General features: G+C 43.2%; 2 protein-coding genes across 7 annotated transcripts; one reads left to right on the plus strand and one right to left on the minus strand.

The window, feature by feature from the left end:
• TOMM20L (translocase of outer mitochondrial membrane 20 like) lies at positions 1 to 8,618 on the plus strand. The gene is made up of 5 exons (XM_053602359.1): positions 1 to 261; positions 395 to 438; positions 6,532 to 6,613; positions 7,568 to 7,710; positions 8,493 to 8,618. Exons 1-5 carry the CDS (start codon positions 126 to 128, stop codon positions 8,544 to 8,546), a joined length of 459 nt encoding a protein of 152 aa, XP_053458334.1. The 5' UTR covers positions 1 to 125; the 3' UTR covers positions 8,547 to 8,618.
• TIMM9 (translocase of inner mitochondrial membrane 9) lies at positions 8,459 to 26,735 on the minus strand. Of its 6 annotated transcripts, XM_053602362.1 has the most exons (6): positions 26,584 to 26,732; positions 21,228 to 21,308; positions 20,336 to 20,420; positions 11,346 to 11,409; positions 10,929 to 11,024; positions 8,459 to 9,133 (listed from the first exon to the last, which is right to left on the minus strand). In XM_053602362.1, the coding sequence occupies exons 4-6, from the start codon at positions 11,382 to 11,384 to the stop codon at positions 8,999 to 9,001; spliced, it is 270 nt and encodes an 89-aa protein (XP_053458337.1). In that variant the 5' UTR covers positions 11,385 to 11,409; positions 20,336 to 20,420; positions 21,228 to 21,308; positions 26,584 to 26,732; the 3' UTR covers positions 8,459 to 8,998. The 6 variants fall into 6 exon arrangements, with proteins under 6 accessions (XP_053458337.1, XP_053458341.1, XP_053458340.1 ...); XM_053602366.1 differs by lacking the exon at positions 20,336 to 20,420 and having other exon boundaries at positions 8,459 to 9,046; positions 26,584 to 26,735; XM_053602365.1 differs by lacking the exon at positions 20,336 to 20,420 and having other exon boundaries at positions 8,459 to 9,049; positions 26,584 to 26,735.
• Positions 26,736 to 26,825: the final 90 nt, after the last annotated feature.

Genomic DNA, 26,825 nt, shown 5'->3' on the forward strand with positions numbered 1-26,825 from the left:
TCGCGTCCCGGGCCCTCTGCCTCCCAGCGGCGGCTCGGGGCGACGCTCCTGGGACCGGGCCGCGAAGCCCCCGCCGCCGCCCCGCGCTCGCGCCCGCCCGCCCGCGCCCAACGCTCGCTCGGGGGATGCCCTGCGGCCGCACCCTCCTCCGCCTCCTGGCGGCCCTGGTGGCCGGCGGCGCGGTCGCCTTCCTGGGCTACTGTGTTTACTTAGACCGGAAGCGGCGCGGGGACCCCGCATTCAAGCGCCGCCTGAAGGACAGTGAGTGCGATGGCGGCGGGGCCGCGGCCGGGTCGAGCGGGCTGCGGGGCGGGCCGGGGCCGCGGGGCCGGGGCGGGGCCGGACGGCCTCGGAGCGGGCGTCCCACCCAGCACGCGGCCTGTTGTGTTTGCAGAGAGAAGAGGCGAGCGGCCGGGGGCGGAGGCGCGGCCGGCACAGGTGCGGTCGCTTGGACGCCGGGGCCTGGGGACGCGCGGGGACGCGTGGGGACAGTCTGCGCTCCTGCCCGGGGTTTGGGAGACAGACGGAGGAGGATGTCGGGCGGCTATAGAGCAAACACTGTAGGAACAGCAGCTGTGCTAACTGGGAGAGGCAGAGGTTCCCTTGTCCTGGCACACTCGCGCAGGACACCGAGAAACGCAGGCTGGCCGCGAGGCCCACGGTCACATGGCAATTCTGTCTCACAGAGCCTTTCTTCTAGCTCAGAAGCAGAACGCATCTCCGTGTTCTCTAAAACAGAATTTACGTAGTCTTTCATTTATTTATTTATTTATTTTCTTGAGAGGACATCTCGCCACGTTGCACGGGATGGTCTTGAACTCCGGGCTCAAGCGACTTCTTCCTCAGCCAACCCAGCAGGGGGGTTTCAGGTGTGAGCCACCGCACCTGGCTTGGTTATTTTATTTATTATATATTTATCTATTTAATTATTTTTGAGACAGAGCCTCAAGCTGTCACCCAGGGCAGAGTGCTATGGCATCACGGCTCACAGCAACCTCCAACTCCTGGGCTCAAGCGATTCTCCTGCCTCCGCCTCCCAAGTAGCTGGGTCTACAGGCGCCTGCCACAACACCTGGCTATTTTTTGGTTGCAGCCATCATTGTTGTTTGGCTGCCCAGGCTGGATTCGAACCCGCCAGCTCAGGTGTATGTGGCTGGCACCTTAGCCGCTTGAGCCACAGGCACTGAGCCTTATTTATTTATTTTTGAGACGGAGTCTTACTTGGTCACCCTGCATAAAGTGCTATGATGTCTTAGTTCACAGCAACCTCAGATTCTTGATTGGAGTGATTCTCTTGTCTCAGCCTCCCAGGTAGCTGGGACCACAGGCGCTGGCCACAATGCCCGGCTATTTTTAGAGATGAGGTCTCGCTCTGGGTCAGGCTGGTCTCCAACCTGTGAGCTCAGACAATCCACCCTCCTCGGCCTCCCAAGTGCTGGGTGTTATTTTTACATAAAGATAACAACTGTAACCCTCTTGTTGATTGCCCCAGTTTTAACTAACTCAAGTCAGTTTTAAAAGTACTACATGGAGTTGTAGGTGGAGTTGTAGGGGGTGGATTACACACATTGAAAACAATCAACAAGTAAGAACTCAGGCCAGCCATACCATTCTCAGGGAAGGATTATTTTGGAGGGTGTTTCATTTATCTATTGTTGTTTTAAGTTTAGTCATTTAAAATAGTATGTTTTGCTTCTGCATCTGCAGTCTGAGCACGGATCGGTGGGGATAGCATCTTTTTGCTCTATTCAGCTTCAGCCAGGATGGCCCCATGGGCAGGGTCTTGGTCATCTGAAGGCTCACTCCATCTTTTTTGTAGTTGGTGTAGGTTGTTGAGTTAGCTTTCCAGACCACTTAGCACTGTCCTTGTGGCCTGAGAGTGGGCTGTCCCAAGGGCAAGGAAGCACAAACCACACACACATTCAAATGCAGTTATGTCTAAGGAGAGATGGCCTTAGAGCGGGTTTTGGCCAGCAGATGGTACCATCATGGAAGCATGTTCAAGCTCAGTTTAAAGGGAAAGGAAACAGACTCTACCTTTTGACAGGGAAGGCAAGATTCTGAAAGTGCATGTGGAACTGGGAATATTTCTGTGGCTGTTTTTGAAAATACAGTTTTTACCTTTGAGAGGAGGTGACATCGAACTGAGTCTTGGAAGGGTGTTCATTTGGGGCCTGGTTTCAGGAAACATTCAGGATGGAGGGAAATGAGTGTGCACAAAAACGCAAAGTGGGGGATCTGCCAGGCACATTCAGTACATCATTTTGGCAAAGGAGTCATAGTAAGGAGTAGCGGGAGGTCAATGGAGGGTTAAGTAGGAGTTAAATAATGGGCAGTCTTGGGCCAGGTGCCGTGGCTCCTGCCTGTAATCCTAACACTCTGGGAGGCCAAAGCGGATGGATTGCCTGAGTTTAGGAGTTTGAGACCAGCCTGAGCAGCATTAAGATCCTGCCTCTAAAAACTAGCCGAGTGTTGTGGGGGGTGCTGGTACTCCCAGCTACTTGGGAGGCAGAGGCAAGAGAATCACTTGAGCCTAAGAGTTTGAGGTTGCTGTGAGCTGTGACAGCACCGCACTCCATTCAGGGCGACAAAGTGAGACTCTGTATCAAAAACAACAAAAAAGGAAGTCTTATTTTAAGGGCAGCTTAGGGAATTGAAATTCAGTGGGGAATACTAAAGATTTCAAAGAAAGAATTTTTTTATTTTTTTTTTTTTGTAGAGACAGAGTCTCACTGTACCGCCCTCGGGTAGAGTGCCGTAGCCTCACAGGGCTCACAGCAACCTCTTAACTCTTGGGCTTAAGCAATTCTCTTGCCTCAGCCTCCCGAGTAGCTGGGACTACAGGCGCCCGCCACAACACCCGGCTATTTTTTTTTTTTTTTGTAGAGACAGAGTCTCACTTTACTGCCCTTGGTAGAGTGCTGTGGCATCACACAGCTCACAGCAACCTCCAGCTCCTGGGCTTACATGATTCTCTTGCCTCAGCCTCTCGAGCAGCTGGGACTACAGGCGCCCGCCACAACGCCCAGCTATTTTTTTTGTTGTTGCAGTTTGGCTGGGGCCGGGTTTGAACCCGCCACCCTCGGCATATGGGGCTGGCGCCCTACTCACTGAGCCACAGGCGCCGCCCAGAAAGAATTTTTTTTAAAGAGGGAAAGGAAAAACACACTTTTTTAGATTGATTAGGCAGGAGGGTGCTTGGTGGATTGGAAGAGAGAACAGACTGTCAGAGCAGCACAGGGGAGAGGCAGTAACAATGCTGAACTGCAGTTGGTGGTGACTGGGAAACATAGAGCGTTCATGCTGGCTGATCAAAGGATCATGGAGAGGCAGGAGTCACCGTCTGGGATTTCAAGATGGAATCAGAGAATGAAGGCCCCAGTGACATAACTAAGGAGTGTCCACGGAACTGGATGTGGCAGTGACATTGTCTTCCCTAAACTTTGGGGCAGAGCGTGGTACAGCTCAACGTCCCCGCCTTCCTTGCCCTGATCCACTTACACATTTGTGTGATTTTCTGGTGTTTTCTACTAGACTAAGCTCCATGACGGCAGACCTTGAATGCCTTTTACTCTCTGTAGTCTCCAGTGCCTAGAAATGTCTAATATTTGTTGAATGTTGTTGCTCATTATAGGCAGAGGGAAACAGCAATATTAAAGAAGTGTTATGGTCAGAGAGATAGCTAAGTGATAGTTTGGGGTCTTATTGTGAAGTCTTTAAATGCCAAACTGAAAAGTCTGGACCTTTTTCAGTTTTGGTGGATAACCAACAATTGTGACATTATTTCAGAGAAGAGATACAATTGTGGTTTTGGCTTTATTTTTATTTTTTTAGAGGAGGGGTCTTGATGTGTTGGCCAGGCTGGATTCCAACTCTTGAGTTTAAGCAATCCTCATCTCCTTAAGACCTGGAACCATAGGAATGTAGCCCCATACCCAGCTGTTTTACTTTTTAAATAAGATAATTCTGGTGCCAGTATGGATAATGGGATGGAGAAGGGAAGTTGAATACACCAGCCATTATGATTCTGTAGGTCAGGGGTGGCTGGGGAGTCTCACTGGCACAGTGACTCTCAGACTTCGGAAACATGTAAGAATCACCTGAAGAGCTTTTTAAAATGCAGATTCTTAGGCCCTACTTCCAGAGATTGATTTAGTAAGTCTTACTGGAGCCCAAGAAACAGTGGTTCTAACAGCTTCTTCACTTGATTCTTTGTGAAACACAGGCCTCAGGTTCTGTACTCTTCCCTCTTAGAACAGTGATCCACAGGAACTGTATTAAAGGGCTGCAGTATTAGGAAGGTTGAGAACCACTGCCCTGGAAGATCCTTAACCTTCTCCAAGTTATCTCAGATGTATCCAGTTCCTGGACTGTCACCTGGACACTCTGTGGCCCCTCTACTTAGTGTGCTCATAAGTAAACTTGTCATCTTGCCTCTCCACCATCTGTGTCCTATGCTGCTTCCGGTGTCACTTGCCTCCCTGCTGTGGCCCTGACTCATGCCTACATATCATCAACCTCATCCTCCCTAAGCAGGGTGCAATTTTTTTTTTTTGAGACAGAGGCTCAAGCTGTCTCCCTGGGTAGTATGCCATGGTGTCATAGCTCACAGCAACCTCAGGCTCTTAAGCGATTCTCTTGCCTCAGCCTCCCAGGTAGCTGGGACTACAGGTGCCCACCACAATGCCTGGCCATTGTGTTTGGTTGCAGTTGTCATTGTTGTTTTAGCTGGCCAGTGCCCACCCACTGAGATACGGGCACTGCCCAGCAGGGTACAATTTTTATTTTTCTATCATCCATCCCATATATTCCACTTCTTCAGTTTTCATTGCTTCCATGCTATTACCTTTTAGGCAGACTACTGTAATGGTTTCCTACCTTGTCTCCCTCCCTTTAATCATGGTCTCAGAGTAAATTCCTTCCGAACCGAAGCTCTGAACATGTCACTCCTCGCAGTAGCTTCCTACTCTGCAGGTTAAAGACCAGGCTCAGCTTGGCAACATGCCTTCCACGGACAGCTATTCTCTGTTGATTGCCTCATTTTTCTAAGGACTGGAAATAATGTATGTAAAGTCCCTTGTCTACAGCTGGCCTTCAGCACTGGTGATCATTACTGTTGCTATATCCACCCTACCATAATCCAGCTAAATAAAATGTGACATCTTCCCTGCAGTTGTCACTTCTGCTTTCCTCATCAAGCTTTCACTGCACCTCTCTACACTTCTGATGTTAGCTTTTCTGAGAAAACTCCTGTGATACTCCAATCGTGATGTAATGTCTTTGTGCTCTGAGCCCCAGAGGACACTGTTGCACTTATGTGACCCCCTTCTCCTTGCTGTGCTGCAGGCTTCTTGGGGACGCACACAGAAGTCCTGTCAGGCTCCTTCCAGCTCTTCCTTGCCTCCAGCCCCCTTGCTAGTACTCACCAAACATCTGTCAGTGAAACCTGTGGTTGTTACAGATCATTAGCATGCTGGCTGATAAAAGCTTAAAAGACTCTTTAGGCTCATCCCATTTTAAAAAGAGAATTGTTAGGGAAAACAAACACAAACTCTCTAGATATAAAAGACTGAAGGTGAAGTGACTGGCAGCAGAGTTGGTATTTTAGGCTAGGGGTTTTCCATCCTACTTTTCAATAGCCCCAGGCACAGTACCAATCTTGTGGCCATGGTTGTCTTTAAGAACCAGGCTGCAGCAAACCAAAGCACCCTTTTTAACACAAACTGCCCGGCCAACCCCCACCGTGTCCTTTCCCTTATCCCTTTTATCCTGTGATAAAGGATAAGACTTACCATAGGTTCTACTTAGCATACCTCCCCTACGAGAGTTACTTCTGTGGGAAAAGGTCTCAAAAACAAAGGCCACATGACCTCAATAGCCCTATAGGCCAGAGAAATCATTGCAACCAAATCAACAAGCACTGTTAACATCTCTGGCAAGAAAGTAATTTCGCAACATACAAAACTACCTTTATTATAGTTGTATAAATACCGTAAGATTTCTGCTTATGTATGTACCTAGTAAATTGGGTAAAATATAGATAAGAGTTATTACCAGCATATTAGCCTAATTTGAATATGCCTTGTATTTTTGTCACCTGGAACTATAACTCCATTTTAGAAAATTGGTTTAGGGTGGCACCTGTGGCTCAGTGGGTAGGGCGCCAGCCCCATATACCGAGGGTGGTGGTTTCAAACCTGGCCCCGGCCAAACTGCAACAAAAAATAGGCGTTGTGGCGGGCGCCTATAGTCCCAGCTGCTGGGGAGGCTGAGGCAAGAGAATAGCCTAAGCCCAAGAGCTGGAGGTTGCTGTGAGCTGTGATGCCATAGCACTCTACCGAGGGTGACAAAATGAGACTCTGTCTCAAAAAAAGGAAATTGGGTTAAGGTTTGTAAAGAATAGCTACATTTGGTATACTTTCATTTAGACACTAGGTTCAGGATGTCCTTTTTAAATAAAAATGAAATAATCTTGATTAGTAACCATAAACTTTTAATTACTCATTGTTAAATATTTTATGAATCTCTTAGTTGTGGGATCCAGCAAAGAATGAAAAGTTGCAAGAACGTTTTTTGCATGAGGTACAGATGGGAGAACTTTGGTTATCTAGAGGTAAGAACATAAACATTCTTCCGTGAGTTATTTGAAAATTCACACACAAGAAATAGTTATTAGTATTTGCATGTCAGATAACTTGCAAGATGTATTAGCTAATGTGTCCAAGGGTAACTGTCCAAGCATTCACTTCATCATACTGTCCCCATCTGCTACGTTAGCGTTGGAGTTATGTTGGCAGTTACAGAAGGCAGATGGGGAAACAAAGCCAAACATGTTAACACCTCATTTATTGTCATGTAAACTTCTAAGTAAATGAATTTTACAAATGACTAAATGTTAAGAATCAAAACCTTCTAAAATTTTAACTGGTTTACAAACTTTTTCCTGTTTCCTTAGAATATTTTTTGTTTTGGGGTGAAGTTCCATGGCGTCATTATAGCTCACAGCAACCTCAAACTCTCAGCTAATCATCCTGCCTCAGTTGTCCTGAGTAGTTGGGACTACAGGCACCCACCACGACACTGGGCTAGTTTTTGTTTTTAGTAGAGACCGGGTCTCGCTCTTGCCCAGGCTGGTCTCAATACACCTGCCTTGGCCTCCCTGAGTGCTAGGATTATAGGCGTGAGCCACTATGCCCCGCCTTTGCTTTTTTTTTTGTAGAGACAGAATCTCACTTTACTGCCCTCGGTAGAGTGCCGTGGCGTCACACGGCTCACCGCAACCTCTAACTCTTGGGCTTACATAATTCTCTTGCCTCAGCCTCCCGAGCAGCTGGGACTACAGGCGCCCGCCACAGCGCCTGGCTATTTTTTTGTTGCAGTTTGGCGGGGGCTGGGTTTGAACCCGCCACCCTCGGTACATGGGGCCGGTGCCCCACTCACTGAGCCACAGGCACTGCCCGTCCTTTGCTTTTTAACGTTCAGTGCTTGGTGCTTTCTTGGTAATTTGTAGAATGTCTCCTTTGAAGAACTTTTACAATTTTGCTCAAAACTTACCAATCTGTTACAGGAGAGCACAGAATGGGGGTTGAACACCTCAGCAATGCCCTTTTAGCATGTGGGCAACCACAGGAACTTCTGAAGGTTTTCAAACACACACTCCCTCCCAAGGTATTTGAGATGCTGTTGCACAAAATTCCCCTTATTTGCCAGGTAAGCATAAATTTAATTATTTAACCATGTTGGGCTTGATTACATAGAAATTGCGAAGTATGTGTGTGAACTGACTAAAGTTTTGATGAGTGAAGTCTCTGAATTTTTGGTTGCTTTTCTTGCTTTAAGATGAAGCAAACTATTCTGACAGGCTCCTTTGACTATAATGAATTGTATATTTTGTTGAGTATTATACATGTTTCAACACTTTAACTTTAATGCTAAACAATATTTCTACTATTAGCATACAAAACAGATCACTTTGGTAAATTTAAGCATGTAGGGTAATTAGTGTTCTCTTAAATAAAAGTTTAGATTGGTATCGAATGAAATCCATTCATAGCCAATTGATTAATAGGTATTAGTCTACTTACATTTCACCAAACTGCTTGGTATACTTATGCATCAGCTAGAATTGCCTACAAATGCCTGGATTTCCTTCAGGATTCATTGGTTCATAAGGCATTCCTTGAACTTTGGTTCACTTTTTATTAGACTGATCCCGTGTGATGTCAAGGAATAAACTATATATTGTTGGTCAGACTTACAATCATTCATTTTGGACTCTCAGGTTTTGAACAAAATTCAAACAACAGACTCCAGTAGAGCATGAGAGTTAATTCTTAAACATTCCCAAGCTAGTCTCAGATGGGCTGCTTCCTAAAGATATATGCAAATCTAAGCAGGATAGTATATGTAATGCTCCCTATGACATAAGGGAGGCAAAAAAAAGGATCAGGGGTTGAAATGATCAGCAAGTAACTATTTTATGTATTTTCCAGCAATTTGAGGCAGACATGAATGAACAGGAATGCCTGGAGGATGATCCCGATTGAGAAGCATTTCAATGTGTCCACAGTCCAGTCACGATACTATGGTACTACACAGTATAAACAACTCCTCAATGATATTTCCATTTATTTTGCTTTTAGTAATAAAATTTTTCTACCTCATACATGATTGAACACATATTTTGCTTTAAAATTAACAGTCACAATTGAAGAAACAATGGTTTATTTTTCTAATCAAGTGACCAAACTACTGACTCTTAAGGCCTCAATAAATGTTGCCTCTTATTATTTTCATTGAATAATAAGACCTATTTTGATTTTCCTGGTAAATAGCAATTTGGCTTCTCCAGTGGCTTCCACTTGCCAAATACTCATGACAGGTGGTTTAACACAGTGGCTGCTGCTCTCAGGGGATTCTCTCAGATGAATCCTCATTTCCAGGGCAGAAGCTCTTGGCAATCCCTCATGAACATCTCTCCATCAGGACTTCTCTGTCTCTACCGTGGCTGGCCAAGGAGTCCTGCTTTGGCTGCCAGAGCTTCATTCTGCTGAATATGATATTCCTGAAATCTCATGGATATTCTTTGTGTCATTTTTAAATATTTCTGTAAGCAATGTTCTGAACAGGTGGTCTAGAAATAAAAAGGGAAGATCCAAGAGGCAACACAAAATGACCATTTTTAAAAAATGCATGTATTCCAAAGGAACAGCCAGTGGGTGCTTTTCTTTTCTTTGAATATATCTGAGAATTAAATTTCATTATTAATGGGTAGCAAGTGACCATAGCTTTCAATTGTTGATACTTTAATCCACTGATTGGAATTAATATATACTGCATGCCTACCGGGTTATTGGAACTAAAAACAATAGTAAATCCTTGCCTTCAAGAAGCTTCTGGATTATGTTTTCTGCAGATATGCTTCAATATGAAGTGAAAGCCCACATGCCATCCCCTTATCCATATTGTTAAAATGTTGACCCACTGGCAAGTTTGTTCCTTTTTAATGAGAAATCCCATTTTCAATATTCTTAATTCTCAACTTTCTAACAAGAATATTACATGCCTAAACTCAATTATTTAACAAGTACTTATCAATTATTGGTTATAGTCCAGTTCTTGGCATGAATGTTTATTTTTTCCTAAGTATCTTCTGAGTATCTTCCATTGAAAGACATTTATAGAGGGCGGTATCTATGGCTCAGAGAGTAGGGTGCTGGCCCCATATACCGAGAGTGGCGGGTTCGAACCCGGCCCTGGCCAAACTGCAACAAAAAATAGCTGGGCATTGTGGCAAGTGCGTATAGTCCCAGCTACTGGGGAGGCTGAGGCAGGAGAATCGCACACAACAAAAAATAGCTGGGCGTTGTGGCAGGTACCTATAGTCCCAGCTACTTGGGTGGCTGAGGCAGGAGAATCACTTAAGCCCAAGAGTTTGAGGTTGCTGTGGGCTGTGACGCCACAGCACTCTACTGAGGGTGACATAGTGAACCTTTGTCTCAAAAAAAAGAAAAGAAAGAGTTTTATATCATTTTGAGCAAATATGTAAATATTTTGATGAAGGACTTTAAAAGTTAAGACTTCTTTTTTTTTTTTTTTTTGTAGAGACAGAGTCTCATTTTATGGCCCTTGGTAGAGTGCCGTGGCATCACACAGCTCACAGCAACCTCCAACTCCTGGGCCCAAGCGATTCTCTTGCCTCAGCCCCCCAAGCAGCTGGGACTACAGGCACCCGCCAAAAAGTTAAGACTTCTAATAGGGTTATTAGGTTTTCAAAGTCCACCTATGCAATATAAGCCACCAAACTCAAGCTTTGCTTTTTCATGAAAGCTGTGTCAAGGTTCTCTAGGCAGGCCATCTTGACCAAAAGGTAATCTGTGTTGTGGAACAGTAAGTCAGTAACCCCAGGAATCTTTAAAATGGTCAGTCTTATTACAAATACAACTGTCATATTAAATCTGACACTGCTAATCTCAATATGGTCAGGAATGGTGGCTCATGCCTATAATCCTAGCACAGGAGGCCAAGGATAGAGGATCACTTGAAGCCAAAAGTTTGAGACCAGCCTGAGCAACATGATGAGACCCTATGTCTGCAAAAAAATAGCAAAATAAGCCAGGCATAGTGGCATGTGCCTCTAATCCCAGCTATTCAGGAGGCTATGCTAGGAGGATTACTTGAACCCAGGAGTTGGAGGTTGCACCAAGCTATGATGATGTCACTGTACTCTAGCCTGGGCAACAGAATAAGACCCTATCTCAAAAAAAAAAAAACCCTCAATGCCATGGGTCTTTGGTTACCTCCAAGCAATGGAAAATAGGGTAGTCCAAATTCCTATGGTCAATAGGAACAAGTGATATGCTTAGGGTGATCCTATTTATTACTTGTGACAAGCTTAGAGAATTTTTAGTGGGCAACATTTTTCATACCTCTTCGGGTTTTACTTCTCTTGTGGTGAAGTCTTTAACACAGTCCAAAAAGCAGGTTTCTGTAAGTTTATTGTAGGTCCCAAGGAATTCCTTAAACTACAAACAAATCAGAAGGCTCTTTAACATTTGGTTTTTAAAACAAAGATGCTTTAAAACTTATATTACCAATATTTTGTATTTAGACAAAATATCCTATAAAACCTGAAATCATAGGTTCTTTCTCTAACTTAAATGGGTATAATATGATAAAATAGTTTTCTTTTCTAGTTGAATACCTCTTCCTTGATTATCAGTCAAATGAAAAATAAGCATACTCCATATGATTTAATATTCACAATTACTTTGAGTGACACAGCTGCCCCCAGCAATGCCTTTACCTTGTTTGCAAACTCCCTATCCATAATTAGAATGCCTTACCTGTTTGATCTGATCAGATTCTGGTATTTGTGTGGCCATATTCTTTTGGATGTTTATTAGTCACCTGTTTTAAAAAGTAAGAAAACAAAGGTTTTTAACCTGTAAACAAATGTTTTTAGGCTAACTGAAGAGTTAGGTAATCGTTTTTTGTTCATATTTTATAAATTTCTGCATATATAATTGTATGCCACTCCCATTTCCCAGATCATGAATGATAATAGAACCTTACAGGTTAGAACTAGATTCTCCATTTTCGGACTGAATGGCTTTGTCCACATAAATGTCCAATTTTAAGCAGTTTGTTGTGGTACTTTACTCCGCCACTTGTAAAAGTCCCATTCATAGCAGGGTTTTTTTTTTTTTTTTGAGACAGAGTCTCAGGGTAGCACCTGTGGCTCGAAGGGATAGGGCGCCAGCCCCATATGCTAGAGATGGCGGGTTCGAACCCAGCCCTGGCCAGAAACTACAAAAAAAAAAAGAGACAGAGTCTCAGTTGGTCGCCCTGAGTACAGTGCCGTTGCATCACAGCTCACAGCAACTTCAGACTCTTGGGCTTTACAGGTGCCTGCCACAACGCCTGGCTATTTTTAGAGATGGGGTCTCACTCTTGTTCAGGCTGGTCTCGAACTCCTGAACTCAAGCAACCACTAGCCTCAGCTTCCCAGACTGCTGAGATTTCAGGCAGAAGCCACCATGCCAGCCCTCATAGTAGGGTGTTTTTCTTTTTTTTGACACAAAGTCTCACGATGTTGCCCTGGGTAGAGTACTGTGGCTCACAGCAACCTCTAACTCTTGGGCTCAAGCGATTCTCTTGCCTCAGCCTCCCAAGTAGCTGAGATGACAGCCACTGGCCACAATACCAGGCTATTTTTAGAGGCAGGGTATTGCTCTGGCTCGAGCTGGTCCCGAATCTATGAGCTCAGGCAATCCACCAGCTTCGGCCTCTCAGAGTGCTGGATTTATAGGCATGAGCCACTGTGCCTGGCTCATAGTAGGGGTTTTTTTTTTTTTTTTTGGTTTGTTTTTTGAGACAAAGTCTCACTATCTCACCCTGGGTAAAGTGCCGTGGTGTCACAGCTCACAGCAACCTCAAACTCTTGGGCTTAAGCAATTCACTTGCCTCAGCCCCCCAAGCAGCTGGGACTACAGGCGCCCGGCACAACGCCTGGCTATTTTTTGTTGCAGTTGTCGTTGTTGTTTAGCTGACCCGGGCTGCATTTGAACCCGCCAGCCTTGTGTATGTGGCTGGTGCCATAACCACTGTGCTACAGGTGCCAAGCCTCGTAGTATGGTTTTAAGGGAACCCAAGAGTTAGTATCTTCCCTAAGATTACTTAAGTTGACTACTCCATTAGTTATGAATTAAACTGTTACGTCCTACCAGTGACCCACTAACTATAAATGCAAAGGTTACAGTAATTGTTAAAAAACACTTCAATAAATCAATAACCCTCATAAAAGATATTCAGACTTCTAAATGACTTTAAAAGGAAGTCACAGGAGTTATACATTCTGCACAATCACCAAAGAAAAAAGCAAAAAACCAAAAAAAACAGAAGGCTCAGGGCCCATAGCACAGTGGTTACGGCACAGCCACATACACCAAGGCTGGTGGGTTCGAACCCAGACCAGGCCAGCTAAACAACAATGACAACTACAACAAAAAAATAGCCAAGCATTGTGGCAGGTGCCTGTAGTCCCGCTACTTGGGAAGCTGAGGCAAGAGAATTGCTTAAGCCTAAGAGTTTGAGGTTGCTGTGAGCTGTGACGACACAGCACTCTACTGAGGGTGACATAGTGAGACTCTGTCTCAAAAAAAAAAAAAAGATAAAATAATAAAAAGGGCAATCACACAGACTCAATCAGAAACTTCTGAACATATAATACTTGTGATCTAACTTGGGGACAACACAGAAAGAAAGACAGGAACTCAAAAAGCCTTTCTGAGTTAGGACTTAGGTTCAGTTAATTTGGATATAAGAATGTGAATCTTAAGGTTATGGGGGGAGAAGGAAAAGCAGAGAGAGGGAAGGAGGGAGGGAGGTGGGGCCTTGGTGTGTACCACACCTTCTGGGGGCAAGACATGATTGCAAGAGGGACTTTACCTAACAAATGCAATCAGTGTAACCTGGCTTATTGTACCCTCAACGAATCTCCAACAATAATAAAAAAAAGAAAAGAATGTGAATCAATTATTTATTTACTATATTCTGGCTGGTCCTAAAATGCTTACGCATCTCATATGAAAGAGTTATATAAAATAAAGCTGTTTAAACAATAAAAAAAACTAATCACATACACTGTAGACTAATCTAAAAGCCATACTTTATATTTAATTTTGAGTTTCCTAATAACCAGCAAAACAAAGAAACTGGATGTGTAATAAGTCAGTCTCATTGATTATTATTTAAAGTAGCTCTGAAAAGCATAAAAATTTTCTTAAGCTTATATGCAGTTGGAACTAAAATAGGAAATTCAAGATTAGGGCAAATTACATACCACCATCGTGAAAAAAATGTAACATATCTGGGCGTGGTGGCTCACACTTGCAATCCCAGCACTCTGGGAAGCCGAGGCAGGTGGATTCTTGAGCTCAGGAGTTTGAAGACCAGCCTGAGTAGGAGTCAGACCCTGTCTCTACTAAAAACAGAGAAGTTATCTGGGCATTGTGGCAGGTACCTGTAATCCCAGATACTCAGGAAGCTGAGGCAAGAGGATTGCTCAAGCCCAAGAATTTGAGGTTGCTGTGAGCTATGACACCACAGCACTCTAACCTGGGGCAACAGAGTGAGTATCTCAAAAAACAAAAAAAATTCTCATTTTGATTAACACATAATCAATGACAATTCTATTCTATCACTCCCAACCATGAGTAGTTTCCCTCCTTCTTAATTTATTTTCTCCTTATCCTATAAATTCATAATAACTACTAACATTTTCAAAAAATAATTTCCTCTACATGCAAGGGAAAGCATCACTTCTTTTCTACTTGCTATGCTAGCCTCATTCCAGATGTTACAACACATAATTTTCTTTGATAATAATTAATAAAAAATCTACTTCAGATAATCTGATTTAGTAGTAACAGTAAAGTACCCGTTTTACTAAAACTCCTTTATATTTGCTGCTGAATGGTAACATAGATCAAACAACCCAGTACGTTTCAGGTTAGCCTAACATTCAAGCAACTGTTCCATAAATACCTAAAAAGTTAAGAAGAAAACTCTTAATTCCTATTTTATTTTGCAGCTTTGTTAGCAAGTTTTCTTTTTACTAAGTAAACTTCCTGGAAAACACTAACAATTAATTAAAGGTCACAATTTAAATTCCTTATATGTACCAGAAAAGATACTATCCATTATAGTTCTCATTAGCTCATTTAACTCATAAATAAAACTGATTCTATACCCTCTAACCACTTAACTTCATAGAAATTCAAACTCAACTGTTTATAATTTGTAAATTAGCAGTTACAATTCGAATTGATATTAATTCCATAAAATTTATTGAATGTATGAGGGACTGTGCTAGTTATGAAACCACTTATGCTTCTGAGGCAAAGATGCATCTTTATGGCTGTTATGAAATACCACTGAACCAGTCAAAGAATCAGAGGATTCGGTAAGGATATTATGCAATGAGGTTGTTTAGGACTTGTGTTACCAGGAGGATAAACAGATGTGCATTTCCCTAAGTTCAACTAAAACCCATGGAGATTACATGTAAAACAAGCATAAGATGACTCTAAAAGGTGGATAGACAGTAGACTACCTCTGGTGACCTTGGGACCTCAAGAAACAACATAGGGGTAGATTCTGTTTTTTTGTTTTGCAACATACAGACTTACAGCTGAAGAAGCTGGCAACTTGCAAATGCCAACAAGGGCAGTCAGGAAAAAAAAAAAAAAAAGCACCCCACCCCTCACTCTCTAATCAAAGGTCTAGGAAACAGCAGCCTACGAGACAGAACACTTTTTAGGTACTAACTGCTGTACTCCAGGCAAACACTTCCAAAACTGTCCCCAACCATATCAGCAGAGGCCAAGAAGGGAAGCTAGGCTTCTATCCTCGTTGGGTTGTAGAGAGGTTCTCCATCACCTCCGCAGTGATGTCAGAGAGGACCAGATGGGGAGCAGGAGATCTTCGTCCCTGCCAGGCAGTAACAAGCCTCCTACCAGCCTCCAAGTGTGGGCCTGACTTCCCATCCCAGCCCAGCCTATGGTGTTGAGGTTCCACCTTGCTTTCTGTTTTTTTTTGTAGAGACAGAGTCTCACTTTATTGCCCTCGGTAGAGTGCCGTGGCGTCACACAGCTCACAGCAACCTCCAACTCCTGGGCTTAGGCGATTCTCCTGCCTCAGCCTCCCGAGTAGCTGGGACTACAGGCGCCCGCCACAACACCCGGCTATTTTTTTGTTGCAGTTTGGCCAGGGCTGGGTTTGAACCCGCCACCCTCGGTATATGGGGCCGGCGCCCTGCTCACTGAGCCACAGGCGCCGCCCTCCACCTTGCTTTCTCGTGGCGGTATCAAAGGACGCCTAGTTGAGATTCAGTACTTACATTACTGCCTCATGACAATTAGGTCACACAACCTCCTGTAGTGTCAGTGGAGGCCATGTAGGGAACAGTAATGAGGCTTTGGCCGCTACATGCTTACACACTAAGCCAAGGAGTTATCATATAGTGGAGAGAACTCCTACCCCACCCAAGCGAATGAAACAAGACAATTTTACATTATAATTAAACCCTGAAAAAATAAAGACAAGGGTGGCTCAAAGGAGTAGAAAAGAATTGTCAACCCAGAAACCTATACTAGTGAAAACATCCTTCAGGAATAAAGAGGAAATCAAGATATTGTCAAATTTTATTTTTTTATTTTTTCAAGATATTGTCAAATTTTAAAAAGCTAAGAATTTGGGCCAGCACATCTACCAAAATAATGGTTAAAGTTTCTAAACAGAAAGAAAAAAAAAAAAAAAAAGAGCTGTTGGAACATGAAGGTGAACACAGTAATAAAAAATGAGTAAGTACAATATAATTTCCGTCCCCTCAAGTTTCCAAGGTTTGCTTGTCAGTTGAAGCAAAAATTATAAAACCAGCCCGGGCATGGTGACTCACGCCTGTAATCCTGGCACTCTGGGGGGCCAAGGTGGGTGGATCACCTGAGCTCACAGGTTGGAGACTAGCTTGAGAAAGACTGAGACCTTGTCTCTAAAAATAGCTGGGTGTTGTGGCAGGTGCCTATACTCCCAGCTACTTAGGAGGCTTAGGCAAGAGAATCATTTGAGCCCAAGAGTTTGAGGTTGCTGTGAGCTATGATGCCGTGACATTCTACCAAGGGTGATAAAGCGAGACTGTTTCAAAAAGAAAGAAAAAAAATTGAAAATCAATTTTCAAGTGCACGTATTAATAAAGAAGGAAAATCATATGAACATAGCAATTGATCAGAAAAAGAATTTGTCAAAATTCAATACTCATTAATAGTAAAAACTCTCACAAAAATAGGCAAAAAATGGGGACTTTTTAACTTGATAAATATCTTTTAAAAACCCTCTAGCTTATTCTGTACTTAATAGTGAAATAGACAACATTTTCCTCTATGATTCTGAGGAAAGGTGTCCACTCTAACCACTCTTATTCATCAGACTGCTGAAGGTTGTATCCAGTGCAGTAAGGAAAGAAAAGGAAGTAAAAGACATATGACTATAAAGAAAGAAAATTAAACTGTTTCCTTTTGCAGATAACATGATTGTGAACATAGAAAATCCCAAATAATCTACAAAGAAACTCTTAGAATTAACAAGTGAGTTTGGTAAGGCTACAGGATACACAATGAACATCCAAAAATCGATTTTATTTCTTTTTTTTTTAAGAGGCAGAGTCTTAGTTTGTTGCTCACAGCAACCTCCAGCTCTTGGGCTTACGCGATTCTCTTGCCTCAGCCTCCCGAGGAGCTGGGACTACAGCTGCCTGCTACAATGCCCGCCTATTTTTTTGTTGCAGTTTGGCCGGAGTTGGGTTGGAACCTGCCACTCTCAGTATTTGGGGCTAGCGCCCTGCTCACTGAGCCACAGGCGCCGCCCAGGTTTTATTTCTACATATTAGCAATGAACACATGCACATTGCAATTAAAAATACAATACTATTTACAATTATTAAAAAAGAAGGACGTAAGGGTAATCTAAAAAATCTAACAAAACATGTAACAGAACTCATATATTGAAAAGTACAAATGAAGACAACAGAAACCAAGGACCTCAAATGGACAGACACTGTGTTCATTGAGAAGATTCAATATAGCAAAAATGTCAATTTTCCCAAAACTGATATATGGGCTTATTGCAGTTCCTATCAAGATCCCAGCTAGATTTCTTGTAACTACAAGGGTATTCTAAAATTTACATGGAAAGCAAAGGAATTAGAATAGCTAAAATGAATTTGAAAATGAAGATAAAGTATGAGGAATCAGTCAGCCTGATTTCAAGATTTATATAGCTACAGTAATCAATGCTGTGTGGTACTGGTAGAGTGACAAATAGATCAATGTAACAGAAAACCCAGAAACGGCTCAGCGCCTGTGGCTCAAGCAGCTAAGCAGCTGGCTCGGCGCCAGCCACAGACACCTGAGCTGGCGGGTTCAAATCCAGCCAGGGCCTGCCAAAGAACAATGACAACTATAAAAAAAAAAAAAAAAATAGCCAGGCATGGTGGGCGCCTGTAGTCTCAGCTACTTGGGAGGCTGAGGCAAGAGAGACTTAAGCCCAGGAGTTGGAGGTTGCTGTGAGCTGTGACGCCACGGCAATCTACCCAGGGCGACAGCTTGAGGCTCTGTCTCAAAAAAAAAAAAAAAAAAAGAAAACCCAGAATCAATCCACACAAAAAAGCCCAACTGTTTTTTGGTAAAGGTATAAAAGCAATTAATTGATGGGACAATAGCTTTTTCAGCAAGTAGTGCATCCACAGTCACAAACTTTAACCACCAATTATACTCTCGTACCTTACAAAAAAATTAACTCAAAATGAACCAGGGACGGGGCGGCACCTGTGGCTCAAAGGAATAGGGCGCAGGCCCCATATGCTGGAGGTGGCGGGTTCAAGCCCAGCCCCGGTCAAAAACTGCAAAAAAAAAAAAAAAAAAATGAACCAGGGACTTAAAAGTAAAAAAGATAAAATTATTTAAACTTTTAGAAAATTTAAAAGTTACAGCTTTAAATTGTTACAGCTGTTACAATAAAATGTTACAGCTTTATTGCTAGGCAAAGAGTTCTTAGATTTTAGATCAAAAGCATAATCCATAAGAGGAAAAATTGCATCTGCCATTCAAGATGCAAAATAGGCAGCTCTTTTTTTCATTTTTTGGCAGATGGACTCTCACTCTGTTGTCCTGGGTTGAGTGCCATGGCATCGTCATAGCTCACAGCAACCTCAAATACCTCAAATTCTAGGGCTCAAGTGATCTTCCTGCCTCAGCCTCCCAAGTAGGTGGGAGTGCAGGCACCCATCATAATGCCCAGCTAGTTTTTCTATTTTTGTTTTTTATTTATTTATTTTTTTGAGACAGAGTCTCATTTTGTCACCCTTGGTAGAGTGCTGTGGCGTCACAGCTCACAGCAACCTCCAGCTCTTAGGCTTAGGTGATCCTCTTGCTTCAGCCTCCCAAGTAGCTGGGACCAGAGTCACCTGCCACAATGCCTGGCTATTTTTTTGTTGCAGTTTGGCCGGGGCCAGGTTTGAATCCACCATCCTTGGTATATGGGGCTGGTGCCCTACCTACTGAGCAACAGGTGCCGCCCAGTTTTTCTGCTCTTAGTAGAGACAGGGTCTTCCTCTTGCTTAAGGCTGGTCTCAAACGCTGGAGCTCAAGGGATCCTCCTGCCTCAGCCTCCCAGTAGGATTATAGGAGTGAGTTACTGTGTCCAGCCTAGATGCAGCTCTAGTTGGACTGTTCCAGCTAGAGGTAGGAGGCTTGACTGAAGTGAGCTGGGAACAACTGCAGGTAGGGTAGACCGCAGGGAGAGGCAAAAGTCAAAAACTGGAAACAGGCTCGGTGCCTGTGGCTCAAGCCGCTAAGGTGCCAGGCACATACACCTGAGCTGGCGGGCTCGAATCCAGCCCGGGCCCGCCAAACAACAATGACGGCTGCAACCAAAAAATAGCTGGGCGTTGTGGCAGGCACCTGTAGTTCCAGCTACTTGGGAGGCGGAGGCAGGAGAATCACTTGAGCCCAGGAGTTGGAGGTTGCTGTGAGCTGTGATGCCATAGCACTCTACCCGGGGCAACAGCTTGAGGCTCTGTCTCAAAAAAACAAAACAAAGCTGGAAACAACCCAGATATTCTTCAGTGGATAAATGGTTAAGTAAAACTGGTACATATATGCCATGGAATATTATTCAGCAATAAAAGATTGAGGTATCGATATATAAAACAGCCTGGAAAATTATCAGTGAAAAAAAGCCCATCTTAAAAGGTTACATGATTCTATTTATATAAGGAAATAATTACAAAAATAGAGACCTCTAAGGAGGGGAAGAGACAGGAGAGAAGTGGGTTTTGTTACAAGCACAAGGAGACCTTCCTAAGAGAAACATTCTGTATGTTGACTGTATCAACATCCTGGACGTGATATTGTACTCTACTTTTGCAATATGTTACCAAAGGCAACAAGGTAATGGACACAAGGGATCTCTGTATCATTTCTTATAACTGCATGAGAATCTATGATGATCTTTTTTTCTTTTTTTGGAGACAGAGCCTCACTTTCTTGCCCTGGTAGAGTGCTGTTGCATCACAGCTCACAGCAACCTAAACTGTTAGTTTCAAGCAATCCTCTTGCCTCAGCCTCCCAAGTAGCTGGGACTATAGGCACCCACTACAACACCTGGCTATTTTTGCTCAGGCTGGTCTGGAACCCTTGAGCTCAAGCAATCCACCCGCCTCAGCCTCCCAGGAGAATCTTAAAACAACAACAACAGTCAGGCCTGTAGTCATACTTACTGGGGAGGCTGAGGCGGGAGGATACAAGCCCAGCAGTTTGAGGTTAGAATGTGCTATGATTGGGTTACTATACTCCACCCTATGTCTAAAAAGATAAGTAAAAGAAAAACACGCACACACAAAGTAAGTAAAAGAAAAAAAAATATTGTACAGCTTTCTAGTCCTTGCCAAAGAATGAGATCTGAGTTTCAACCTAGAGGTTTTCTGGATTCCTACTAAGAAAATGTCTGAAAGACCTAAGAACTGGTAAGACAGCTTTTTTTTGGTTAAGTGTTAAATGAAAGCATTGTTTTGTGGGAACTTAAAAATTATCAGGGTAATATAATATGCATTAAAGACTTGGTTTAGCAACAGGCTAAAAGAATAAGGCCAGACCACAGGCCTTTTGAATTGTTGCACTAGCACAGTACACCACTGTCCTCCGGTGAGACTCTGTCTCAAAAAGAAAGAAAAGAAAATGCTGGAGACCATTGAGTGAATAAATGATTTTCAGATTTATTTGCAAGTCTGACATTTTTTATATCTTTCATCATTCATTTTGCAGTAATTTAATCATAAGTTATGATGACTGACAAAGTCTAACAGCCACACCAACCACCTGATGGTGAGAACAGGTAGCAGGATTGTGGTTGTCCTTTCATTTGATGCTAGTTTCCAGACATCACAACAAATGTTACTGCAGAGGCAAAGATCCAATCGGGGTAACCTTCTGGTTATATTTTTGAAACCTATAAAGGGAGAGAAGGGATAAGAGAGTTCTACAGTCAATTCCTGGCTTAGAGCTTGGGAATGATCACAGCAACGCTGTTATTTTATTGCCCACCACAATATAACACAGAACCAGAGAACTTAAGAGGAAAGGAGGATCTTAATCTGCCATTCAAGCTCAAACCTTTTCTGATGCATGAGCTTCCTTTCTGTTCTTGAAAAGTCCAATCTTTGTTTGAATGTCTCCAGTGAGGGTGTTTCTTACCTGAAAAATGAGGGTATTATAATATGATTATTGAGGCTCCTTCAAGTTCTAATAGTTTTTGGTAAAATCTAAACTTCTGTTGGCTAAATTGCATTTTTTTTTTTTTGGTTGTTAAATTTATTTATTTAGGTATTTTAGGGGTAAAAATAACTTTTTCAGCATATGTAAATTTTTTTTTTAATTTCAAATTAATCTGAGGGTACAAATGTTTCAGTTACATTATTTTTGTTTCAAATGTAAAGTTCCAGTTATAGTTGAGCCCTTCACCCAGGGAGTGTGCTGTACAGCCTCACATTGTGCACATTAGGTGAGATCCTGCCAGTTGCCCTCCCTTCTTTCCCCTCCCCATTGCTAAACTATACTTGGGTTTTATCTTTCATGTTGGTGTGTAGTTGTTTACATATTGGTTTCACATTAGTATTTAGTACAATGGATACTTTTTTACCATTCCTTTTTTCTTTTTTGAGACAGAGTCTCATTATATCACCCTTGGTAGAGTACTGTGCCGTCACAGCTCACAACAACTTCAAACTCTTGGGCTTAAGCGATTGTCTTGCCTCAGCCTCCCAAATAGCTGGGACTACAGGCGCCTGCCACAGCACTCGGCTGTTTTCTTTTTGTTGTTGCTGTTGCAGTTGTCATTGATTTTAGTTGGCCCAGGCCAGGTTCGAACCTGCCAGCCTCAGGGTATGTGGCACCCTACCCACTGAGCTATGGGTGCTGCCTTTTTTTCATATTCCTTTTTTTTATTTCTTTGTTTTATTCCCACAAGGCAGCTGAGGGTGGGGGGCAAGCCCAAGCCCAATGGGGCTACAGGACCTTCCTCTGGCAGGGTGCACTCCAGGTTCTTGGGTCTGCCTCACCAGTGGCAGGTTTATATTTTTTTCCCATTCTTGAGATACTTTAGTAAGAATGTGTTTCAATTCTATCCAGGTAAACACAAAAGATGTAAAGTCTCTATCTTTTCTTACAGCTGAATAGTATTCCATGGTGTACATATACTATAGTTAATCCATTCACTAAACTTGTTTTTTTTTTTTTTTTGAGAGAGAAAGTCTCACTTTGTCACCCTGGGTAGAGTGCCATGGAGTCAAAGATCACGGCAACCACAGACTTTTGGGCTCTCTTGCCTCAGCCTCCTGAGTAGCTGGGATTATGTGTGCCTGCCACAGGTCCTGGCTATCTATTTTTTTTTTTTTAGAGACGGGGTCTCGCTTTGGCTCAGGCTGATCTCGAACTTGTGAGCTCAGGCAATCCACCCAACTCAGCCTCCCAGAGTGCTGGTATTACAGGTGTGAACCACGGTGCCCAGCCACTAGAATGTTTCTTTAAAAAGCCTCTTCCTTAGCTACTTGGGAGACTGAGGTAAGACAATCACCTAAGCCCAAGAACTGGAGGTTGCTGTGAGCTGTGATGCCAAGGCACTCTACCGAGAGCAACAAAATGAAACTGTCTCTAAAAAAAAAAAAAAAAAAAAAACAGAATTAAAAAGAGTCTTCCTTTTTAGTAAGTGAATAAGTGAAATTAGTTTGCTTTTATTTTTTAAAAAAACTTAATGTAATGCTATCCTTATTTTTCCAGGTAGTAAGTATACATGATTCACTTCTTTTCTGATTCTCCCAATAATCCCAGGAAGGATAGTTCAGAGATATTAAGAAATTTACATGAGGTCACTTACACATGACAGTAACTGGGCAGTGGGGGCCTACTAACTAAGGTGTTTGGACTTCAAAATCCAGTATTTTCACCTTCATACTCCAAGACCTAGAAACACTTTCCAAATAGCCGAACACAAGTTTATAAGCTAAGCAATTAAACCTGGCATCACAAATGAGTCCCAGCAGTAGCTGTTTCTTTTATTTATTTTTTGCAGTTTTTGGCTGGGGCTGGGTCTGAACTTACCACCTCCAGTATATGGGGCCGGCGCCCTACTCCTTGAGCCACAGGCACCGCCCAGCAGTAGCTGTTTCATGGTGAGATGCAGTATGGTATTCGCATCACCTATGCGGTATTCTTTATTATTTTTTATTTATTTATTTTTTGTAGAGACAGAGTTTCACTTTATGGCCCTTAGTAGAGTGCCATGGCATCATACAGCTCACAGCAACCTTCAACTCCTGGGCCCAAGCGATTCTCCTGCTTCAGCCTCCCGAGTAGCTGGGACTACAGGCGCCCGCCACAAAGCCCGGCTATTTTTTGGTTGCAGTTCAGCAGGGGCCGGGTTTGAATCCGCCACCCTTGGTATATGGGCCCGGCAACTTACCGACTGAGCCACAGGCGCCGCCCATCCCTATGTGGTATTCTTGCCAAAAATGTTTGTCTGGCTCTAATCATGCAGAAGTAATTAGAAAATTCTATAATAGTGGATAACTTATAAGATGACTGGACTGTATTTATTATTTTTTTTTTTTTTTTGAGACAGAGTCTCACTATATCACCCTTGGTAGATTGCTGTGGCATCACAGCTCACAGCAACCTCAAACTCTTGGGCTTAAGCGATTGTCTTGCCTCAGCCTCCAAAGTAGCTGGGACTACAGGTGCCCACAAAGCCCGGCTATGGGGCTGGCGCCCTGCTCCTTTGAGCCATAGGCACTGCCCATGCCCAGCTATTTTTTGGTTGCAGTTGTCATTGTTTTTTGGCAGGGCCGGGCTGGATTCGAACCTGCCAGCCTTGGTGTATGTGGCTGGTGCTCTAGCTGCTGAGCTACAGGCACTGAGCCTGGGTTTTTTTTTTGTTGTTGTTGTTGTTGCAGTTTGGCCGGGGCTGGGTTTGAACCCACCACCCTCGGCACATGGGGCCGGTGCCCTACTCACTGAGCCACAGGCGCTGCCCGAGCCTGGGATTTAAAAAAAAAATGTCAGTCACAGAAAAGGAGTTGAGGGCAGATACAGATTGAGAAGCTAAAGAGTCATGACAGCTAAACACAATGTGTAAATGTTGATTGGCTTTTCAATCAAAAAGAAAACATTTCTGAGATAAAAATAAAGGCATTTGGGGGATAACTGAGGAAATCTGAATTTTATTATCTTAAGTATGATAATCTTATTGAGGCTCCAATGACCTCCAGAGATTAGGGTTAAAGTTCATGGCATCTGCAGCTTATCTAGAAATGGTTCAGCAAAAAAAAGTGTATCTATATATGTATGTGTAGAGAAAAAGAATGGGAAACAAAGTAAATTCAGTAGAACAGCATAAAAAGAAATAAAAAATCTCATAAGCCATGTTTTTTTTTTTTTGTTTGTTTTGTTTTAGGGCTACCAGTATGTTTTATTCAACAAGTTAAATCCCTAAAATCAATCTGAACCTGTAAGGTTAATATAATAGGACTCTACCATCTGACCCTTTATTTTATGTTATTTGCAACAGGTGTAGGAAATTTTATCTGATCAATTGGCAGCCATGACTCATCTTATTATTAATTATAGCAAATGACTGCATACTGGTTTCAGTTTGGAAAGCCAGCTTCTAAGGCAAAAAGAGTGAGCCTAGGAGTACTAGACTTGTTTTTGTTCGTTATTTTTATTTATTTATTTATTTTTTTGAGACAGGGTCTTCCTCTGTCTCCTAGGCCAGAGCGCAGTGGCCTCATCATAGCTCATTGTAACCTACCTACTGGGCTGGAACAATCTTCCAGTCTCAACCTGCCAAGAAGCTGGGCCTAAGTACTTGGATTTTAAGTCTAGCTGTGATATTAAAAGATTTGTAAGATTCAAATTATTTATTAAAGTCATTTTAATGAGTACTTATCTTTCACAACCAAGTTTCACCTAGAAAATAAAGGGAGTTAACTCATTTCCAAGGTCTCTTGCAGCTCTGAAATTGATGCTGTCTTTCAATAAACTTATATCATACAACAAATTGTGAACAAACAGGTACAACCTATGAACCCAATAATGAAGGGGAAAATGCAACCCAAGTACAAAATGATAATTACAGAAACCCATCAAGATACAAACAACTAAAAGGTTCCCCAAAGCGGCCCCGCTTAAGGCTTTTTTTTTTTTTTTAGTTAGAGATAAAGTTTATTAACCCTACCTGAGAAATAGAAAAGAACTGAAAGAAAACCAGTAGCGAAGATCACTCAGACATCAGTAGGGAAGCAAATATTAATAATTAGTTTGAAGAGGAAAGAATTATTCCCAAGAAGAGAAAGTCTAATTGTGCTAAAGTAAAAATGAAGCCTATTCATTTTCATCTTAAATTAGATTACACGGTTGAGATGAATCTGAAACCAAGACCTGTCAGGACCTAGAATCTTGCCAACTTAACTCTCCCCACATTCAAGACAAGGGAAACTGGACAGGGTAATCTGCAAAGCCAACACTTGACAAAAAAAAGTTTAAAAACAGCCTGACTTGGGCGGCCCCAGCCAAACTGCAACAAAAAATAGCCAGGCGTCGTGGCAGGTTCCTGTAGTCCCAGCTACTTGGGAGGCTGAGGCAAGAGAATCACCTAAGCCCAAGAGCTGGAGGTTGCTGTGAGCTGTGACACCAAAGCACTCTACAGAGGGCGACAAAGTAAGACTGTGTCTCTGAAAAAAAAAACAAAACTGCCTGACTCTAAAATGATACAAAAGAGCACATGGAAACTTGATACCATTTTTTAAAATGACCTCCAGCATCTAACTACTTGTCTCTATCTGTTCAATAATTATGTCTTCAGGCCTACAGAATTCATTTTATCAATAACACTCTCACTTAAGGAGGCTGAAGCAGCGCTTAAGGCTCTTTTAAGTCTAGACTTCTTTCTGTGAATGTAGACAGGTGAGATATAAAAATAAGCCAATCAATGAAACCCGCTACTTGGCTTTTACATTGAAGTGCATTTTTTGCTTTGGTTAACCTATTTTCAAGCCTCTAGTAAGACGTAAAGGGAACACTCTACGTGGCGCGCCCTCGAAAACGAGCACATCTGGGAAGGGGTGTTATCTCTGGTCACTCCGTCCAGAGAGGATATTTCAGTTAAAGTGGAGTCTTAGACCTGGGAGCTCAAGGTCACGGCGTGGCTTTCTCACAGTCCAGTTCTCTCACTGTTCCGAAACAAGACTCTGAGTCCTCAAGTCAGTGTTGGGGCTCGCTCTTCCCACCCTCGCCCCAGTGACACGGGCCCCGGCTGGGTCCGAGCCCGCCCCGGGACGCGCCGCCGGCTCCGCAGCCTCCAACAGCCCCAGGCACCCGCGGCGGCCTCCAGAGCCCCCGCCGCCTCTCCCCGGGTACCGTCTGCCGCCCCCGCCCGGAATCCGGGGATTATGAGAGCACAGAAAAGAGACCATACTTCAGCCAGACTGTCGCCTCCGACGCCAGGACAAGGCTGCAGGGCTGCGCTGCGGTGGAGCCTGCGGACAGGATCGCGATCAGGGCGGGCGCCGCGGCAGCTCCCGAGGAAAGAACACGTGGGAGCGGCTATGTCAGCAGCGCTTACACCCTTCGCGGCCGATTCGTTACAACGCGAGGAAATCTAGGGGAAAAAGCCGGGCCAACAGCGAAATGTAAAGTCCTTAAGAATTACCTTCTGCG

Source organism: Nycticebus coucang, chromosome 9, assembly GCF_027406575.1.
Source record: "Nycticebus coucang isolate mNycCou1 chromosome 9, mNycCou1.pri, whole genome shotgun sequence".
Lineage (NCBI taxonomy): Eukaryota > Metazoa > Chordata > Mammalia > Primates > Lorisidae > Nycticebus > Nycticebus coucang.

What these genes read in the sequence shown, in the direction of transcription:
- TIMM9 (XM_053602362.1), bottom strand. Translation starts at nt 11,384, where the DNA reads ATGGCCACACAAATACCAGAATCTGATCAGATCAAACAG. An exon ending in AATCTGATCAGATCAAACAG is followed by an intron (nt 11,025 to 11,345) that starts GTAAGGCATTCT and finishes ATTTGTTTGTAG; the next exon opens with TTTAAGGAATTCCTTGGGAC. An exon ending in GAGAAGTAAAACCCGAAGAG is followed by an intron (nt 9,134 to 10,928) that starts GTATGAAAAATG and finishes TTTTATTTCTAG; the next exon opens with ACCACCTGTTCAGAACATTG.
- TOMM20L (XM_053602359.1), top strand. Translation starts at nt 126, where the DNA reads ATGCCCTGCGGCCGCACCCTCCTCCGCCTCCTGGCGGCCCTGGTGGCC. An exon ending in CGGAGGCGCGGCCGGCACAG is followed by an intron (nt 439 to 6,531) that starts GTGCGGTCGCTT and finishes TGAATCTCTTAG; the next exon opens with TTGTGGGATCCAGCAAAGAA. An exon ending in AAATTCCCCTTATTTGCCAG is followed by an intron (nt 7,711 to 8,492) that starts GTAAGCATAAAT and finishes TGTATTTTCCAG; the next exon opens with CAATTTGAGGCAGACATGAA.